We start from the raw sequence: 16,656 nt of genomic DNA on the forward strand, positions 1-16,656 counted from the left end.
GCCCAGCTATTTCTCGCAGGCAGAGAGTATAGAACCTCGTAGTTGTTGCCGCCGCTGATCACTGTGCTTGTTTTACTGCCCCTTACTTGCACTGTGATGAAGCAAGGGGACTTCATCAAGCATCAACAAAACTGGCAGCCAACAAGGCCGCACTCTTTTTTTTTTTTTTTTATTTTATTCCAGAGAGCATAGTGCAGGAAGTGCACCATGCAAACTGAAAAATTAAATGGACACTAAGGGTAACGCCATTCAGTTTTTCTTTTCTTCTGTAGAAATCCATTCCATGGTGCTCCTTCTGGATGTATGATGCTTGCCCTGCACTAGGATGCATTTATTGCTGAAAGCTACAATATTGGATTCAAACTCACGACATGGTTGTGCAATTTGAACTTTCCCTCGGCCCTAGAACTATGTCTTAACACTACAGTTTGCCTGTGAAATGGGCCAATGGTGGCAGTGCCTGTATTGCATTTTTAGGCCTTTTCTGGCTCTTAAAAGCTTTGTTTTCAGTTGGATGTGGTAATCTGTGTACAGGCCGAACCAAATTTCTATTTTGTGTCCTCTTTGACCTGGCACAGTGTGACAAAAATAATGGAGCATTTCTACTGCTGGTGATGGTACCGCTTTTTATGGAACAAATGTACAGGGGTAGGCTTAGAGGGGCAGAACATCTTATTTTAGGTGTGCAATGTTTTTCTCAACGCAATGGAAAGCTTGCTTACTGATATGGTTTATTCCATAATGGTGTTGTTGAAGAAGCCGTAGAAAGCTTCCATGGAGGATTTCTGCTTTTTTTTTATCTGTGTACAGGCTGTTTTTTTTTCTTTTGCTAGCCAGTGCTGGAAGCCGTGAGAGCAGCAACCAAAATATGATTAGGTGTTGGGAAAGGGATGTACGAAAAAGCAGTGTAAATCTCTGCTGGTAGACAGTTATTCAATATTTTTAGTGTAGAATCTCTTTATGGTATCAACGAAGTCTGTTACAGGGGTGGAAGTGCTGCTTCATTTGCTCCATTCTGCTCCAAACTGCTTACCCTGCTCAATCCTTCGTAATCTCTAAACCAAGCAAACACTAGGGGTCTGCCATGGCTAGAAACACGCAACAGCAAAAGGGTTAATGATGGGTCAAGACAGACTTTTTGCAATAACGCTATTCTTTTTCATAGCTGCGTTTCATGGGAAAAACTTGGCCTCCAAGTCGTTCCCCATGATTCCTTCTAGAAAGCACCCTTTCTTCCGCAGCTTATTTCTTGGAGAGCACTTTTTTAGGGGTGTGTGAATATTTTAAATTGTGATTACAAATTGAATATGTTTGTTATTAGGTTTATATAAGGTTAGAAAAAACTGACATTCGGATTTTTATGAATTTTTGAAAGTTACTGATGCACCGAAAGTTTTCGAATTCACCGCAGTTCCCCGCGTTGTGCGGTGAAGGATCCACAAGACACTGGCGTTTTTACGAAGAGGGACTGCAGCTACCGCATTGCACTGCAAAATAATGTAGCAGAGGCTTTCTCGACAGTGTGTGCAAAGCGAAGCACATGATAAAAATTGTGGAAAAACGCCATTCTCATTTGGGCTTCATATAGGACGCAGACAACTGTTGTGCAGGTGTTTAGATAAAATCATAATGCAAACAGTTTTCACCAGTCTCCCAGGCCCATACAGCAATTCAAGCTTTCGGTTCATTTGAGCATGATTCTGGCCCTTAAGAGGGGACCCTGGTCTTAAGACAATATTTTTTATTTACTGGTAGATTTTGATGAAAGTTGCACCATTTATGCAGCTTTTTGTGCTGATTTCAAATATGCACATTAATTTTATGTAAGCCATTTAGTTCTGAAGAGATCAAGCACTTTATGTTCTTTGTTTGGAGGTGAGCTGTCAGTAAAACTACAGGAGCTATAATACTATAATAAAACCTGACGTATCAAATCAATTTAGAACACACAGAGAATGCAAAAATCAAGATTGAAGGTCCTGGTTCCATTTTAACCAAAGTTACAACTTGTCAAAGTTCACAGACCAAAAAGCCACCTTGACACTCCAGAAAACATGAAATTTTTAAAAACTTTCCACATTAAGTACCACAAATTCATTTATATTTTTGCACTGTACATGAGTTTACCTTTCTGGTGCAAAATGAGTTATAGCAATACCATAAGTAGAACCAGAAATATCGCACCTCCAAACATGTACCGTCCTCAATATTTTGATTCTGAGAAATTGAGGAAAAACGTGTTGATAAATTTTTGAAGCACCAAAGCTAACAGTAACTCATTAAAGTTGGTTCTGACTAGCTTCTGATGCCAATGCATCATTTCCCGTCGATATAATTCGCCCTCAAAGAATGAAATTTACGGCGAACGGAACGCATGGTCCGGAGGCCGCCACCAAGACGAGTGCGTTTGCATCGTGACCTCTGCAAAAGTTGGTGCCAAGTTCTGGCGCGCGATCGCTATTCTCACGTTCATGCAGTAAACGCAGTCGGCCTGCAACTAGTGATAAGCGACCGCTGCTCGTCTTGCACCGCGTAGCATTCAGAAGAAAGTTTATTTCGTCAAGATTTTGAATTCCGCGCAACCTTCTCTATGTTCCGCGTGTCGCGGGACGCTGCTTCGCGACTGCCGCTGCGGCTGGTCGCAGCACTGCCTCACAGGGCGATCTATCCCGGCGTTGAAAGCTGCACTTGCTCATCTGCACCCTCATGGTTCCGTACGCGGCAGATCGTGCCGCTCCTCGCTATCGCACTGAGCACGACCGGCTATGCTACGCCGTTATCAGGCCATCGCGGACTCGACGCGGAGCGTCGGCGCTTCGTTATTGATTGCAGATAACCAGATGCGGCGATGCAGCATCCCCGGCGCGGTTATCTCCTCTCACTACTTTTTTTAGGCTAATAACAAAGCGTGAATCTCAATATTGCGCATTTCGCGTTGTGGTTATGATGAGGGAACGGCGCTAGGCCGACTGGGCCTAAAGGAGAGACCTTTTCAAAATGGCGCCGGACCGCGAGCAGTCGATGCCGCCAGCCAACCAGAGCTCGCCTTTTGCTCACGTGCGATGGAAGTCTAATAGCAGGGTGTGTTTCACGCAATTTTATTCCTTTGTTTTCCGCTTCGGTGGGCTCGCTCATGGTCACCAACCGAGATATAGGAATGGCCTGAATCGCGATCTTTTAAACGACACCAAGATTATGCCCGCGGATCGCGTATTCCTCGAACTGCGGGAGATCGAAATTCGGCGCAATTTGACCTCAGTTTAAAGGGCTATACGCGCAGATTCTCGTCTTTGGAATGCTGTAACACGCAAATTAGGCGATATTTTTCAACGAAACTTCGGAGATAGCTGCGGAAAGATCTCAGAATCGCGAAAGCGAGAAGATTGAAAATCCCATTTTCTGACCGATTTTCGGCTGCAAAGACCCGGGTCCCTCCTTAAAGGCCAAATTGGCAAGTTTTTTGTATGTAGCAGCAATGTGAATGTGTATGGAATCCTGTATAAAATTTATTCTGCAGTTTTCAGTAGGGTATGCCCTTCTGTGCAATTCTAGTTGTTTGCAGATACCACGTGCATTTTGAAATGTACAAGATGAAAAGCATTTGCTATCTTTAAATCTTCCGTTTTTTTTTTCAACCGATCATATTCAATATACGAAGGCATTTTTTCCCCCATATTTGTATTCGATTTGTAAGGGGAAATTTCAATATATACGCATGTCTCTATAACCATTTTTAAGATTTCTAAACATGCATCTTCTCAGAATGAAATGTAGCACTCTTGAAATATTCAGGAGGTTATCTTCAGTGATTGTCGCGCTGCACTACAATTTGCTTAAGTCATCAAGAATTCAGGAAGAGCTCGTCATTGATTTAAATAAGCTGCACTCTGAGGCCTATGACCCGAGTCACCGCATTGTGCTACAGTGGTTACCTGTTCACTGCGGCATCACGGGCAATGACTACGCCGACACCGCTGCAAAAGTACTGCCCGAAGACTCCTTAAGGGGGGGGGGGGGGGGGGGGGGGGGCCCTGGTCTTAAGACAATATATTTTATTTACTGGTATATTTTGATGAAAGTTGCACCATTTATGCAGCTTTTTGTTCTGATTTCAAATATGCATATTAATTTTATGTAAGCCATTTAGTTCTGAAGATATTGAGCACTTTATGTTCTTTGTCTGGAGGTGAGCTGTCAGTAAAACTACAGGAGTTATAATAAAAATTGACGTATCAAATCAATTTAGAACACACAGAGAATGCAAAATTCAAGATTGAATGTCCTGGTTCCATTTTAACCAATGTTACAGCTTGTCAAAGTTCAGAGACCAAAAAGCCACCTTGACACTCCAAAAAACATGAAATTTTTAAAAACTTTCCTCATTTAATACCACAGATTCATTTATATTTTTGCACTATACATGAGTTTACCTTTCTGGTGCAAAATGAATTATAGCAATATCATAAGTAGAACCAGAGGTATCGCTCCTCCAAACATGTACCGACCTCAATATTTTAATTTTGAGAAATTGAGGAAAAACGTGTTGATAAATTTTTGAAGCACCAAAGCTGACAGTAGCTCATTAAAGTTGATTCTGACTAGCTCCCGATGCCAATGCATCATTTCCCATCGATACAATTTGCCCTCAGAATGAAATTTCCGGCGAACGGAACGCATGGTCCGGAGGCCGCCACCAAGACGAGTGCGTTTGCATCGTGACCTCTGCAAAAGTTGGTGCCAAGTTCTGGCGCGCGATCGCCATTCTCACGTTCATGCAGTAAACGCAGTCGGCCTGCAACTAGTGATAAGCGACCATTGCTCATCTTGCACCGTGTAGCATTTAGAAGAAAGTTTATTTCGACAAGATTTGGGATTCCGCGCAAACTTCTCTATGTTTCGCGGGACGCTGTTTCGCGACTGCCGCTGCGGCTGGTCGCGGCACTGCCTCACATGGCGATCTATCCTGGCGTTGAAAGCTGCACTTGCTCATCTGCACCCTCACAGTTCCGTACGCGGCAAATCGTGCCGCTCCTCGCACGACTGGCTATGCTACGCCGTTATCAGGCCATCGCGGACTCCGCGTCGGCGCTTCGTCATTGATTGCAGATAACCAGATGTGGCGATGCAGCCTCTCCGGCGCATTTATCCCTTCTCGCTTCTTTTTTTTAGGCTAATAACAGCGTGAATCTCAATATTGCGCATTTCGCGTTGTGGTTACGACGAGGGAACGGCGCTAAGCCGACTAGGCCTAAAGGAGAGACCTTTTCAAAATGGCGCCGGACTGGGAGCAGTCAACGCCACCAACCAACCAAAGCTCCTCGCTTTTTGCTCACGTGTGGTGGGAGTCCAATAGCAGGGCATGTTTCACACAATTTTGTTTTCCGCTTCGGTGGGCTCGCTCATGATCACGAACCGGGATATAGGAATGGCCTGAATCGCGATCTTTCGAACGACACCAAGATTATGTCCGCAGATCGCATATTTCTCGAACTGCGGGAGATCGAAATTCGGCGCGATATGACCTCAGTTGAAGGAAGATTGGTGGCTTAAAAGCAGAGAAGTGACATAATGTTAGTAATGTAGAAACAAAAATGTAATAAATAGCATGATGGTTTAGTTAACCAATCTAAATCGATAATTAAGATATAGGGAGAAAAATGAGCATGATAGCTACTGCTACCACCCCATTTCAAAGGAGACGCTCCTATATTCCATCCATCCATCCAGTTACTTTCGTGGTGTAGGCAAAAGCTCGAGTCGTCTGCATGGATGCGCAGCGCTTGCTGTGTTTTCGGGCATAATTCCCAATATTCCTGCAAGCTGTGGTGTGGTTGGTTTCGCCACGAGGCACAAAAAGGAAAATAGCACCTGTTTTCACATGTTTCTTGCGGTCGGACAAATATGAGAGCGATGGGCAGCAGCGTTGAGCGCGACAAGTAGACCCTTCGGCGACGGATTGCCTTCGCGGCTAACGTGCGTTGCACAATTCTGCACTGAAACTTCATCAGTTCGTTTGCAACTCTTAATTGTCGTGACTACTTTTCGGCCGCACGATGAATAGCGCAATAGCAAATGCATGACTGCAGCTCGTGCACGTTTTGTTCTAATATATCAATTTAAGACGCCACCCGCCCTGTGAGTTCCATTCACTTGTGCCCGTGCATATATTCGTAGAGAAAAGGACACAAAAGTTGCTGTGAAGGTAACTGCTGTTAGTTTGACCGCGGTCACTCCAGCGTGGTAGCTACTGCTACCACCCCGTTTCAAAGGGGACGCTCCTATATTCCATCCATCCATCCATTAAGGGCCTCACGCGCAGATTCTCGTCTTTGGTACGCTGTAACACGCAAATTAGGCGATATTTTACAACGAAACTTCGGAGATAGCTGCGGAAAGATCTCAGAATCGCGAAAACGAGAAGATGGAAAATTCGATTTTCTGACCGATTTTCGGCTGCAAAGACCCGGGTCTCCCCTTAAAGACATTTGCAATTCCATTCTCACGCAGAGATGCAGCAAGACTTGTAGTCTCTGAATCATGGCGATTGCAGTGCGCTCTGTGGTTTGACCCGAACCATCAATACTGGCCTGTGCACAGAATAGATTCCACTTACGTCTTTCGAATTCCTCACAATTTGAACAGATTCCATCGTAACTGTCTACACGAAATCCGCTTGAATGTGTCATACACAAACTACTTCTTACATAAAATAGGTATAGCCAGCAGCCCACTGTACTCTACATGTGATGTGTGTGAAGATTTTGAACATTTGGTAACCTCCTGTCAAAGGTTTTCTGCACGTTGCAGGACACTGTGTAATAAATTAGGCTTAGCTAAAGACACAACCTTGTGTCTTGAACATGTCCACTGTCCTTTGTGCGACGGGTTGACGACTGCGTGAGCTACAAAGGCCTTGTTAACTTTTCTCAAGGACACACGGTTAATCGAGGCTCTTTAAAACTCATCTATGTGTGATTGTGTGCGACACCGATTTTTTTTTTTTTTCATTCATTTTTCCCTCCCACACTCTGTCACCCTCAACCCTCATCAGGAGTAGCATGCTAGGCTCACCACCAGGCAGACATCTCCTGTTGTCATTAAAATATCTCTAGCTCTGTCAGGAGGCTTTAGGTTTTAAGAGAATGTGTGCTAAAACCTGGGTTTGGCACATGGTACTCTTCGTGCCTCATGATTCATCCATTCCAGCATAATGAAAGGTTCTCATGCTTGAAAATGCACCCAACATTTTCCCCCTTCTGACTATTTTGGTTTGTGTTTTGTTTACAAATTTGCAGTCTTCAAGCTCTGGTAATAGACCTCCTTCAGGCAGCCTGCCACGGTCTCCTTTTTCGGACTCTACATCTACAACTAGCAGCTCCTCACCTCTGGGTGCCATGGGGCGGGGTGGCTTGCTGGGGCTCATGGCAAGAGACTCATCGCCAAGCCTAACCCCATCCCCCACAGAAGAACTGGGCAAGCCAGGTATTGTACATTTGCATTGGCCTTGTTTGTTTTACAGTAGAACCTCGGTGATACGAATCTCATGGGGTCGCAAAAATATTCGTATTATCCGAACATTCGCATCATCAGAACGAATGAAAAAAAGTATGCAGTAGCATAGGAATGGCAGTCGCGCATATCTGTTTACATCCGAGAAGGTTTATTATGGTCGCGCGGTCACAGCTTGCCCCTCGCTGTGTGACAGTCGATCGTGACGTCGGTGACGCGCGGGCAGCATACCTTCATGGACTTCTCGCGACGCGTACAGCTCGACAAGAGACTGCGACATGCCAGCCGTGTGGCACAAAAGACTGCTCGCGATGTGTACAGCGTGACTAGCGGTTGCAAAGTCTACGATATGCGGCCCGTGCACGCCCGCCGCGTGCGCCACCGACTGCTACTCACTGCTACTCTGCTCGCCTTCACATACTTTTCGGGACATGTACAGAATGAATGGGGATGGCGACATGTGGGCTGCGCGGCGCCGCAAACTGCTCCCGGATCGCGATTGCAGAGCCAGTGATGTCCAATCCGTGCGCACCCGCCGCCGCCAGCTACGGCGGTTGCGACATCTATGGTTTGTGTGCCACGCGCAGCTGAAAGCTTTTCGCGGTGTGAGCCCAACAGAAAATCGCGACGTCGGCAAGGTGCGGGCCATGCGTCACCGCAGACTGCTCGTAAAGCGTAAATACAGCGCAGCTGGCGATCGGGGGGTGTTGCGGTCTCAGTTTGCGCATTCATATCATCCGTAGTAGCGCGGGAGAGTGTTCGAACCATCTGAAATTTTGCACATTGTACACAATGCACTCTGGCCGGGAAATTTCGCAAATTTGTATCAACCGGATTCATATCACAGCAGTTTTACTGTAGTTATGAACAGATTTACGCTTAACTTTTACTGTTTTTACATTTTGGGTGTGTTGATTCCAAAACTGCAAGCTGCAAGTGTTTTTTTTCTGCAGCAGACAATTTTGAATGTATCAGGAAATTTTTCTTTCGTTTGGATTAAGCTTGGTTATTAAACATTGGACCTTCTGGAGATTTCAATTTATTGTTAATCTAGAATCGCCAGGGAGTGCATAAATTAGCATCCTAGAACACTTTGGATGAAAGTTGTAGCTTTTCAAATTTTTCAGAGAAAAATCTCATTTCGGCGACCTGAGAACTTGTGTAGCAATTTTCATAAAAAAGAAAGAGTTGTTTTAAAGTTAGTATTAGAGTCGAACCCGGTTATATCGAACCCGGATATATCGAATTTTGGTTATATCGAACTCACGGAATATCCCCTTGAAAATCCCATGTAAAAGTATAGGAAAGCCGCGTCATATATCGAACTCAATTTCACCGGTCGTTCGATATATCGAACTCCTCACCACGCACTGGAAAGTGTGCCTTCCCGAAAGACGATCGCATCATCCTTGGCCGTTTGCCGCGTGACGTTTTCAAGCCACGCGCGGAAGGAATGAGAGGGGACAGTTCGGCGATGGCTGGTCTGGGCAGCGCCGCGCCCATTCCCCAAAGGCGCGCGCGCCAACACATGACGTTTGCAAGCCATGTGCGTAGGTGTGCCCATTCTTTTGCCGAGCTATCTCTCTCCTCCAGCACGCGCAACGCATGCGCCAAGCCAGCTCAGCCCGTTTTCAGACAGAGGTCGGACGCTTTCTCCAGCATGTGTTGCGAACCCTCTGCTTGCGGCAGCGCGGTGGCGGACGTGGCTATGGCGCCTGCGGATGTTAAGAAGCGACAGCGCTCTCCGTTTTTTTTTTTTTTTTTTTTCGAGAGTTATCCTTTTTTATCGTGCTGTACGCGCGGCGTAGCTTAAGATATGGCGGCTGCGGACGTTAAGAAGCGGCAGGTTTTTTTTTTTTTTTTTTCCCGAGGATGTTTATTTTATTTATGTATTTTTATCGTTTATACCTGCATGTATGAATCAGCGAAAGTGCGCGGTCAGCTGCTGCGATCATGACGCCCGCCCCAAGCGCGGCGTGATAAATCGAACCAGGCTAGTGCAATCAAGCACTAGCCTGCAAGTGCAATCACGGGCACTCTGCCAAGTTCGCTCCCCGCCACCGCAGGAGCTATCAAAAGATAAACGCGCCCTGACGTTATCGCATCTTGGCACGCTGCCAATGAGCTGTGGATGAGACGACTGAAACTGACTGACACGTGCCATCGACATGCAAGCGAAAATGCTGGCGATTTCTGCCGCCGCGGCGACACAGAAACCTTGTTTTGAGCTGCCGCGGTGGCTCGAGCGGAGAGAGGGACGCAGTTACAACAAGTTTGAAAATTTTCACTGTCGCTGCCTCTCGTCGCTGAGATGCTCAGTCGCTTGCCTGTGAGCGAGCTGGCCTTAACACATTTTTTTTTGTTTTATTTTTTTTTCAAATTCTCGGGTGCAAAAGTGGAGGGTGGGTTCATTATGCGAGTGGGTTGATTACGCGACAAATACAGTATCGTTTTTTCTCATTGTAAGTGCCGTCACAAGCCGATTTCTATATATCGAATTATCGATATATCGAACTATTTCGCGATCCCCTTCGAGTTCGATATATCCGGGTTCGACTGTATTGCAGAGTTACAAGTTTATCTTTCTAGCAGAGAAAAAATTGTAGCAATAGCTGATAGTAAGCAAGAAATATCACTTCTCCAAAGTTTTTACCAGAAATGCAGCTGTGTTAAATCGGGGAAAAATGTTCACTTCTCCAAAGTTTTTACCAGAAATGCAGCTGTGTTAAATCGGGGAAAAATGTTTTTGGCGCATCTTTTAAGGAGGGACTAAAGAACCCCAGGAGGTTGAAATTCCCGGAGTCCTCCACTACGATGTTTCTCATAGCCTGAGTCGCTTTTGGACGTTAAACCCCACAAACCAAACCAAACCAAACAAGTCTTTCAGACCAAAACAATAACTTCTTAAAAAATTTTATTTTCGAAATCGGTAGCTCTTTACTTATTGACTAAGTTTTTCATCTCTAAGATCAGTATTTAAGTCACAATGCCAATATGTATAATCAATGTTGCCTGAATTTGGGCCAAAAACAGCCCCCAAAATAATCATTTTCCATGAGGCGTAGTTCCCATTTTGTGTGCGGCACCGTAGCCATCTTGGTCTCGTTCAAAAGAGCCTCCTTTCGTCTTCAAATTGCCGCCTCTGCTGTTTCGCCCATGGGTCGAACAAAAAATTGTCAAAAAAAGGAAACGTGGCATTCGCATTCAGATTGGCTTTCAGGGTGCACGTGACAACAGGGCGTCACCGCATTGGTGGAGCTGGCTGTCAACATCTGCTCGGCGCGCCTGAGCCGTGAGGGGACGGCAGAGACTTGAAGCCAGCCAGGCTTGGTTCCGAACCGCGAGGTCCATTCACGGCAAGAATTTGGGAAAAAGAGAAAGAAATTGTTGATTAATCATCTCAAGTGATGCCCTGCCCCGGGCTGTGTGCGCTCAGGCTGACAAAAGTTGTGCACCGTACGATCGAGTGTATGAACCTGAAAGGGACACTAAAGACAGCCAAAGGTGGTATGAAAATCTAATAAACTACACTTGGTGACACTGTCGCCGCATATCCGGCAGCAAAAAATCGAATAATTGCTGAGATATTGCGATAAGAAGTTGAGGTTTTTTCTTGTTCCCGCCGGTCGAATTCAAACTGTGGCCTCCAACTACGTAGTTGGAGTTGAGTGACGCACACTATGACGTAAGCGGAGACTCCGTGATAGCTAGCGAGCCGGCGCGGCCCGCGGCGTCGCATCCCTCAAGGGCCAACTTGGCAACAGCGTACTCGCAATGACGGCCTCAGCCGAAATAAATAAAACGATGAAGAGAGTAATTTACCGAGTGATGGGCCCATAAAGGAAGAAAAAAAAAAAACATAGAGGGCTTGTAATGCACAATACTTCACATGTTTCTCAAGCTTTTGCGCTCCTTGCACTGTGTATAAACAAACCGAGCCCTCGGTCATCGCAACGCTTCCTGACATGTTTACATACAAATAAGATTTAGTTACCAGCAAAATAGTGTCCTCGCTGCTGCGCTTGTCAGTTTTGAAGCTTCGTCGCACTTTTTTCCTTCAAGGTTTGTGCTACAGCTCCGTGTTCAGCGAAAATTACGTCCACGGTAGCAGAACATGACCGAAGTGCCGGCGCCACTACATTTGCCAGCGCTGTGAAATTCCACATGTTAAAATGGATCCAGTGCACAATATAGTGCGCATAGGCATCCAGAACATTAGTTGCAAGACGTGAGAGCAGGCAGCATGCGCCGATGATCAAGAAGTTGTAATTTTTAGACCGGCAGCAGAAACACTTTATTGTAAATGGGGCCATGACGCGGCGTAGCCGAGCGGTTAGCGCCGAACGTTACGGAACAAGCAGAAGAGAGTTCGAGTCTCACTACTTCTGGCGGGTTTTTTTTCTTTACAAATAGATTTTTTTTTTAACCTTTTGTAATGTATTTCTGGTGCTTCGTTATTTTTAGTTTTTACTTTTTACCTGAGGCCCTTTTTTTCGCCAGGCGACGAGCGCAATATATCGACGCTCTCCTTGGTATGAGCGGCAAGTATGCCCCTTTTGTTTACGACGCCTGCAAATAGCACGTTGAAGGTCTTGTTGACGCAGTATATGTTGGTCAGATGTGCCATGATTTAGTGAACAATTGAATGATAATGCGTTTTTCCTTCGGTACTTAGCATATGTATGCTTTTCGTGGCGTACGTAGCTGCAGTCAAGCGGTCAGGTCGCAGTCGAAGCGGCAACAGCGGCGATATGTTGGCGCAGAAGTGTGAACGAAGGAGCGTGTCGGCGGTAGCGGATTTCGCTCGCTCGTGCCTCCGAATGCTCAAATGGGAACCATCAAGGCGCATCTGCTGCTCCAAGCTCGTAATTCAGGCGCTGCAGGTTCAAACAAACTATCCGAGTGCGCACGAAATGCCTGAGCCGAAACATAACCAAAACTGAAGTGGGCGCCTGTGGCGCCTCCAAGTATATTTTTGTATTTGCCTTGCAACGTTTACGTTGTCTTTTCGCCGTCGTTTACGTATGATAAAAGCGTGTTATCATGTTTGAGAAAAAACGTACTACCGCATTCAAACATTTAACGTAATTCGCATTTGTCAGCCTCCGGGATCCCCAGCGCGTCACGTGATTTGTAGTTGCGAGCCTCGGCCGTTTGGCTGTGGTGGCGATACCTGTATTTCTGTTATTCTTCTTTACTACCTTATAAGAGCTCTGTTTTCAGTAAGAGTGGTCTTTTTGTAATCAGGAACTGGCATTCTATCGATGCAAACCCACTTCCTTTCTCTCTTTAGTGTCCCTTGAAGTAGGCCTAGCGTCTTCCCAGCACGGGAGACTGCTACTGCCAGTGGTCGCACCCGCCATATTGCAGGCCCTAGATGAGTAGAAAGACAAGCTCAAAACAGAAAAAAACTTGAACTCGCGGCGTCTCCAACAATGAAGTGGTAGTCTGATTATTTTTGTGATGATGACGGCAGCGCGGCGGACAGTCCGCTTGGCGAGGCGGAGTTCACGATAGTCAGGTGTAAACAGCCTGTCAAGACTGGCGAAGATACGGCTGCGATATTCGCGTTGAGAAAGGTGAGCGTGAATAAGAAATCGCCGTCAGACTTATTCTTTATAGACTTCATAGAGCTTGCCGCGCGTTGGCGCCGATCGGATCGCGTTCATAGCCCCTTAGTGAATGCACTTGCTCCTCGTGCAGTGCAGAGCACTGGGAAGCAGCAGACAGCTCCAAATGGCTTTTTTTTTTCCGCAATGAACATTCCTCACCGCAGTCTTGATGCGAGAATATAGCAAAACGACGTACGTGAAAAAAAAAAAAAACGTTGCTGCCTGCATGTGACTCGCGCAGCTGAAATAGTGACACCTGAACGTGCTGCAACTGCAAATCAAAATGAAAGGCGACACTTGGATGTTGGAAAGCAAAGAGACTATATCCCTGAAGGTTTCTAGCCATTTGAAATTGTAAATGTGTGTATTGCATCAGTAAATGTCTATTAAATGATAATAATAATAATAATAATAATAATAATAATTGGTTCACAGGAAGGGATTGGCGCAGTATCTGTCACACTTGTTTCTGTGGACACCTGAACCGCGCCGTAAGGAAGGGAGGAAGGTGGGAGTGAAAGTGGATAGAAAGTTAAATAATCCCCCATTTTATTTTTGCTGTTTTCTCAAAACATGCATTGTCGACCACTTGCAGTTTTGTGGCCTCAATATCTCGGCACCCAAAGCACTTAGAGCTGAAATTTTTTTTTGCAATGGGAAGCTGAATGTATGCTGTTGGAAATCTTGGAAGCAGATTTTTGTTCAATCCAGACTACGGCAGCTTAAAGAACGCACGTTAAAGATCCCCAGGTGGTCGAAATTACTCCGTAGCCCTCCACTATGGCTCCCCTTCTCACTCCCACCTTCCTCCCTTCCCTTACGGCACAGTTCAGGTGTCCACAGAGCGTGACAGATACTGCACCTTTCCCTTCCTGTGAACCAATTATTATAACTAATATTGTTTTTGAAAGTTAAAATTAATTATTTTGATGAGTTTACTCCCACTTGGTACACATGCTTCGTATACTGAAATCAATAAGGCTCCCAAAATTTCATTCTTTACTGTGTCTATTTAACCATGCCTTAATTGTAAGTTATTAACAATTCATTATTTCAGAATTTAGGCCTTAAACAATGGAGCTTGATTATTATCTGGTAAACTAATTGGGCTACAGGAAAAAGGTTGCATATTTGAAATCAGCAATTAAAATTCAGTAAGGCTGTGAATTTTTATTACAATTTGCCAAAAAAAAAAGAATAGCTGCAAGACCCTTAAAGCATCAAAGCGAATTGTAACTCCCTTGAGTTCTGACTTGTTCCTGGTGTGGACGTACCATTTCTAAATGACACGTTGCCCATACAGCAAGGAAATTACTGGTGAAGGGTTTGCATAGCCTGGCACCATTTCTAAATGACACATTGCCCATGCAGCAAGGAAATTACCGGTGAATGGCTTGCATAGCCTGGCACCATTTCTAAATGACACATTGCCCATGCAGCAAGGAAATTGCCAGAAATTACTGGTGAAAGGTTTGCATAGCCTGGAGGCTGGTATCCAAGGCCTTTGCATCTCAAGCTCTCCAAAGTTAGCAGCGGGTGGTCTGTCTTTTTCTTTTTTTTTTTCCAGTGTTGGCAAGTAGAATTAGTGCAACATGCAGAGATTGCTTCTCTCTTGCCAGGGTGCAGACGCTGATTGGTTTTGGCGCAAGGGCTTACCGTGGATTGCCTGCAGTTTTTACGCATATACACATACGAGGTGTGACACAAAAGAAACGAGACGTGTAGCTTGAAAAAAGAGTGGAGTTGTAATGATAGAGTGGGTTTTAAGTGGTCAGACTGTTAATCAGCACTACTACATTGAAGCACTAAAAAGAGCTTGTGAAAAAGTTAGGAAAAGAAGGTTAGTTGGGGAGTGATGGATGCCTGTTGCACACAGGACAATGAACCTGCTTACACGGCCCTACCTGTCAAGCAGTTTCCGACCAGCAAAAACATTACCGTGGTAGAGCATCCTCCTCAATCACCTGATTTGGCTTCATGCTACTTTTTTTTATATCCTTAAGTTAAATCTTGCCTAAAGAGAACCCATTTTACCTTGGTTTAAGAGGTTCAGGCAAAAACGAAGAATCTCCTAAGGAGCCTTCCAAAAACCTTGTTCTAGAACAGTTACCAGCAGTGGCAGCACCGTATGCAGAAGTGTGTGAATGCTGAAGGTAACTACTTTGAAGGTGATAATGTCGCAAAGAACTGATTTTGTAAGTACAATAATTTTTTGGGCCAGTCTCGTGTTTTTTTGTGCCCCACTTCTTATATATATATATGTGAAGGAAAGAAGCAAACAGTCGGCGAGGCCAAGGAAAGCGTTGGGGATGGTACTTTGTCTTTTTTTTTTTTTATTGTTTATTTGGATAATCACAGAAATAATTAATGTAATCTGTTTAGGAGAAAGATAATTAAACACAAAGTAGAAGAAAAAACAACGTGCCGATGGTGGGAACTGAACCCACGACCTCCGAATATCGCGTCCGGTGCTCTTCCAACTGAGCTACATCGGCCGCTGTCCCCCCTGCTGCTTGCTTGGGTATTTATGTTGTCTGTATACGAACCTTGAGAGTGTTCACTAGCGCCACCCTCAGCCATAGCGGCGAACGAATGTGGAACGTCCTTTGTTACCGCCAGCGTCACGTAGAACGTGATCAAGAGCGAGGGTGAGAGTTGTGCTAGAACCCTCTTACGCTACCTATGGCTTCAAGACTGCCAGAACCGAGACCCCCGTAAGCTACAAGCAGATCAATTAAGGGGAAATCAGGGTGCTCGTTATAATACATGAAGGAAAGAAGCCAACAGTCGGCGAGGCCAAGGAAAGCGTTGGGGATGGTACTTTGTCTTTCTTTTTTTTTTTTTTTTTTAATTGTTTACTTGGATAATCACAGAAATTATTAATGTAATCTGTTTAGGGGAAAGATAATTAAACACAAAGTAGAAGAAAAAACAATGTGCCGATGGTGGGAACCGAGCCCACGTCCTCCGAATATCGCGTCCGGTGCTCTTCCAACTGAGCTACATCGGCCGCTGTCCCCCCTGCTACTTGCTTGGGTATTTATGTTGTTTGTATACGAACCTTGAGAGTGTTATATATATATTGTGGAAGAAGGCCAGGTCGAGACGGCAAGGTCGAGACGGCAAAGCAAGGGATGCCGTGTCTGGCGTTTTACTCCGATGACAAAGCCCAGGCGCGCGCTGGAGCCGGCGCCGCGGGACGATGATGATGGTATGTACAAATGAAAGAGGAAGATCATGGAATGAATAAATTAAAGAACATCCACGGAAGGCTCACACAATCTGCCCGGGGGATCGGAAGCGGCCAGCCTGGTCGCTCCTAACTAAGCGATGCATCGCGGCGCACAAACGGTTTCAAGCGAGACACATGAACAATTTCAGTTCCACGATGGCGTCGATCAGCTGGGGTATCAACAGGCGTCACTTTGTAATTCACTGGGGAAGTTTGGCTTATGACCTCATAGGGACCTATGTAGCGGTGGTGGAATTTGTCACTAAGGCCAGGGGTGCGCAACGGTGTATAAAGCAGTACTTC

At 45.4% G+C, this 16,656-nt stretch overlaps 1 protein-coding gene across 1 annotated transcript in view; it reads left to right on the plus strand.

Moving 5' to 3' along the window:
• The window catches only part of LOC146172381 (piwi-like protein 1), a 197,773-nt gene that overhangs the window by 17,596 nt on the left and 163,521 nt on the right, over positions 1-16,656 (plus strand). Inside the window, exon 3 of the mRNA XM_084585935.1 lies at positions 7,296-7,482. Within this exon, the coding sequence (XP_084442061.1) occupies positions 7,296-7,482 (187 nt within the window). The remainder of the gene's footprint in view (positions 1-7,295; positions 7,483-16,656) is intronic.

The sequence above is a fragment of the Amblyomma maculatum genome, unplaced genomic scaffold (assembly GCF_055883805.1).
Source record: "Amblyomma maculatum isolate TAMU_Amacu unplaced genomic scaffold, ASM5588380v1 scaffold_13, whole genome shotgun sequence".
NCBI lineage: Eukaryota > Metazoa > Arthropoda > Arachnida > Ixodida > Ixodidae > Amblyomma > Amblyomma maculatum.